Source organism: Zea mays, chromosome 2, assembly GCF_902167145.1.
Source record: "Zea mays cultivar B73 chromosome 2, Zm-B73-REFERENCE-NAM-5.0, whole genome shotgun sequence".
NCBI classification, from domain to species: domain Eukaryota; kingdom Viridiplantae; phylum Streptophyta; class Magnoliopsida; order Poales; family Poaceae; genus Zea; species Zea mays.
Genome location: NC_050097.1, coordinates 162,784,172 through 162,788,882, shown reverse-complemented (window position 1 = coordinate 162,788,882; position 4,711 = coordinate 162,784,172). Strand labels below are relative to the sequence as shown.

The window sequence follows — 4,711 nt, the reverse complement described above, 5'->3', positions numbered from 1 at the left end:
GCAACTAGGTGCATCGCAATGTGGGTGGCAGAGCTAGTAGAGTTCAATTTCAACTTCATCCCTCACTACACCATCAAGAGCCAGCCTCTTGCTTACTTCATGGTTGCTGACTAGTGCCAAATTCCTACCATGCCGGACCTAAACCCAACTTCAATAGGGACCACTAGGTGATGTACTTTGATGGTTTGAGTTAGTACGATAGTGCTAGCGCTAAATTCATCCTATGTCCTCAACCAACGAATAGATCTGCTACATGTGACGCCTCTACTTCACAATCACAAAAAACATGGATGGGTATGAGGCGCTTTGAGGTCTCCCAACTTTTTGTCAAAGGTAACTTTCAGTTGGAGATCAACCAAGTTTGTATGGCCTATGTGTGTAAGAACATGCAGATCATAGCCTACCTCATCAAAGTCAAGCAGTTGGATCTATCGTGTGACACCATACACTTCAAGTATATCATTCAAGAGGGAACATATTGTCGAATGAGCTCTGTACACTCGCTTCAACTCAAGCATCAGTGCCTAAGGGAACCTTTGAGCTAAGGCTTTCCTGACATGCTATCCTGCCTGGTAAACTAAGCGAGCAGGGCATAGTCGGTGCGCAAGCGCTAGTGGCCAACGTCACCAAGATGGTGTTGATCTAGCGCTTGCCCATTTAACACCATACTCGGATTTCAATGTGACGCGTCGCTAAGAGAGTTAACCCTTGTCCATTTAACACCACACCATACTTTGATTCTGATATGTTGCAACACTAAGAAGATTACACCCCAAAAATTCTTTTAAGTTTTATCTGCATTAGAATGGAGAGATTTAACTTTGGCTTAGAGTCTGTTTGGTTCAACTATAGATTTCTAAAAATCTAATTCTACATGTGAGCTATGAGAAAGCTATTGTAATCTGACAATTATGAAAAACTAAAATTTATTTACTTAAAATAACTGTAAACTATAAATTATATAAAAGCATGACAGTCTGTAACATATATGATAAGAATCTAAAAAATCTGGTGTAGGAAATGATTTTGATTTGAACTAGGGAAATCTATAGAAGTCAATCGTTTATTCTTAGATAGATGCTTTGTCATTCTTTTTCTTAATTCTAGTTATTCTTATGCGAGATAGAATTTTTCGTGACATGACGAACATAAGCAAAAATGAAAGAAAAGATGGATAAGGATTGTATTCTTTAATTATTTCTCTATGTTTTATTACTTAATTTACTAATTTTGAGGAAACAAATCAACTTGACTACCTTCAGATGCGCACTCGCGCAAATCTCAAATTTCGATAATGGCCATAACTCATCACGTTGCTAGAGCCCACAACGCAAAGGATTACCATCCACCTTGAAGACATAACCCGTAAACAGATGTCATTAAAACAAGCACAAAAGCAATTGACCAGACTGTAAGATCAACTATCCTGTATGTCTTTTTCCAGCATGTACCACAACAAAGAAATGCCTAGGGTAGTTAACATCTACGGCCAAATTGAAAAGTATTGTTTGGTTGATCAGCTGAGTCAGTAATAGGAGGCCAGCAGCTCCAAGATTTTATTGCCTGCTCTTTTTGTAGCTGCAATCAGGGCACTTGTAGTGCTTTATCTGTTCTGCTTTTGCTGGGGTTATCCTCACACATTTGCCGTGGAACCACCGCTCACAAATGTCGCATCCAATCCAGAACTCACTTGAGTTGTAGAGACCACTGCAAGAACCACAAAGGGTTTCGCTGTGGTCTTCATCATTCTCATACCTACATTCACCAACTGCCACTCTTGAGTTCTTTATCTTTCCATCATTTGATCGCTGCATAAAAAAAAAGCAAAATGCCAGTCTGTGAAAGCTCAAAAAATGCAAAATGCCAGTCCGTGAAAGCTCAAACACGTCCGATAACAAAGTGCAAACAGAGTAATAGGGTATCAAAATGGCACCTTCGTTGAGTGCCTGGATTTGCTGCTGTTATCAACACCAGGATTATTCTCCCTTCCCTTCCGGTCAGCCATTATTTCATACACAGATGGATGATCATTAATCATGTTGAATAATCGCTTCCTGATGAATAAAAAGGTAGCATGCTGAGTGCAGGAGAAAAATTCAGCTATAATACATTCTGTAACACTTTCCAATTTCCATTAACCATGCCCACTGCATACCCTAAAAAAAGAGGCCGTGGATGCTATAGCAGTCACTACAAATCAGTACGAGAATCAAGGCCACTAGGCATTTCACATATCAAGTGAGCCATTATTTCAAATCGTCACATTTACTAACAAGGATGCATCAAGAATAACCCAGATGGACCCTGAAACAGAGGGTATGAAGAAAAATCTAGTGCAGTACAACAATTAACGTGTAACCTTATAAAACTATTGTTTTATCCTCTATGTTTGTGACTACTGCAGGATTTCATATCTAACCTACCCCAACTTTGTTTGGGACTAAAATGCTTTGTTGTTGAATGATAAATAATTAAATAGTAATGTGAAAACAGAGTGTAATCCAATCTTGTGAGCTTATGAAATAACTACCAGTCTACCACAAAATATTACTAAACACTTTACCAAGGATAAATATTTAGCAAGGTTATATTCCCATGCCAGAAGACAGTCTAGAAACTATCCTGGATATTCTATAAAGAGATAGACAACACCACAAAAATGCAGTATATATTGAAATACTATCAATAGCACACAAGCTGACAGTGTCCCTATTGGAAAAGAAGAAACACCTCTGGAAATGGTTGAGAAATAACTTGGTAAATCACAGGTTCCCTTAACTATGTTCACGCACAGAAACAATCGAAAAATAGTCATAAAGCACCTAAGCAATATCATAATGGTAATCAAGGTTTTGTGAAAGGTTAGGATGGTCCACCATTCAAGTAGGTCGATGGCCGAAAAATATATTTATACGCAAAACATAAAATTGAAATATATATTAGCAGGGATGTCTATGTTAAGCTGAACTAACAAAATGAAAAAAAGTGCTGTAAAATAAAATTTAAAAAATACATAAACCCCACGAGCATAACGCATACAAGACAAAAAACATAAGATTGACGGTTATGAGAATCCAATTCTCCAATATTGCCGGTAATATGACAGCTACGAGAATTCAATCCTCAACGGAGGTCGTTAACCGACATCAAACAAGCGGAGCCAAATCTAGAAGACACCAAACGCGAAGCCGAGCGCTACCGGTTTAAGGCTGGTGCCAATGCAGGCGGCAGTAGGGGCGAGTGGGAGCTACTGCCACCCGACACTGAACCAGAGGAGAGCGAGAACTCATCCCCGTGCGGTGACGCCGCTTGTGTCCGGCGAGAGCGGCCGATATCACCTAGCTCTTGCCCGCCCTGGAGCGCGTGCTCGGGCGAGAGGCAGGTGACGCGAGGGCGAGAGCGACGTGGCGGCTTCTGATTGGTCCATGTGTGCTAGCCGTTGCAAATCGCAGTTTTTAACCGTTTGGAGTCCAAAAAATTTTAAAAAAATGTAAAAAATCACAAATTTCATCTCCAATTTCTCTATGATATATCACAAATTATGTTGTATAATTTCTGAGCGTTAAAATAAATCCGCGTGAATTGCTTAATTCTGAAATAGAAAAGTAGGCCTCAGCCTGCTGCACTCTGTGCCCTAGAGCACAGCACAGGATGAGAGTGGAGTCGACAGCTGATGTGGCAGGAGCGAGAGAAGCTGTGCACAGTGCACTGAAACCAGCCTAATGGAAAGACGTAGCATATCAAGTACCTGTCGTTGCCGTTGAGTTTGGCGGCGAAGAAGAATGCGACGGAGACGAGCCAAGCGTCAGAGTGTACGGCGACGAGCGAGAGCCAGTCGCGACGCCTCATGCCGTCCCTGGCGAAGTTGATCCCGAGCGCTGGTTCGGGCATCTCCGGCGGCACCTCCTCCACCGGCAGCGATACCTCCCAGCCGCCGTTCGGGAGACCGTACAGGCACAGGTTCTCCTTCTCTGCACGAACCCCGAGGAAACCAGTCAAACTACCAAACCCCAAACAGAGGCAGGAGCGAAGGAGCGCAACCAAAGCGCTGCGGCTCAGATCGGATCCGGTATTACCTGGGTCGCACATGCTGTAGAACCCGTCGACATCTGCAAGCAGCAGCCAAAGGAAACCAGCACGGTGTGAGACGCGAGATCCGGAGAAGAGGCGCGCGCGAGAACGGGAAACAGGGAGACCGGCGAGTACTGGGTGGGGGTGAGTCCTCGACGTTACCAGATGTGAGAGCGCGGACGAGGCCGGCGCGGCGGGCGGCGTAGTCCTTGTAGATGTCCTCGACGGTCCGGGGCGCTGAGGAGACGGGGCCGGCCATCTCCGTCAGCGGCGGCGCGGGGCTGGGAGACGCCTCCGGTTGCGCAGCGGGGGGGTTCTGGTTCTGGTTCTGGTCAGAGGTCTGACACCGCCCGTCATTTAAGGTGAGTACCGCGCGGTGAGATTTTTGCATTCGTGGCATCATCTTTGTCGGCTTCCCACTATTCCCATTCCCAGCACATTATAATCATATCCGAACGGAAAAAATGGCATTGGGTATCCTTAATCGCCATTAGCATTCATCAAATGTCCGACGTGCCTCTGGCTCCGTTCCCGTTAGTTCCTCACACCCGAATGGAAATATTTGCTGCCCTCCTTTTCTCTTTTGTTCTTGTTCTTCGTTGTGTTCTTTTCCGCCGTCGTTCTCTGGCTGGCATTCACT

General features: G+C 44.1%; 1 protein-coding gene across 1 annotated transcript; it reads right to left on the bottom strand.

Moving 5' to 3' along the window:
- Window positions 1-1,251: 1,251 nt before the first annotated feature.
- LOC100283842 (uncharacterized) lies at window positions 1,252-4,404 on the bottom strand. The gene is made up of 5 exons (NM_001156740.2): window positions 4,234-4,404; window positions 4,077-4,109; window positions 3,749-3,971; window positions 1,934-2,054; window positions 1,252-1,808 (listed from the first exon to the last, which is right to left on the bottom strand). The coding sequence occupies exons 1-5, from the start codon at window positions 4,328-4,330 to the stop codon at window positions 1,557-1,559; spliced, it is 726 nt and encodes a 241-aa protein (NP_001150212.1). The 5' UTR covers window positions 4,331-4,404; the 3' UTR covers window positions 1,252-1,556.
- Between the last annotated feature and the right edge of the window lie 307 nt (window positions 4,405-4,711).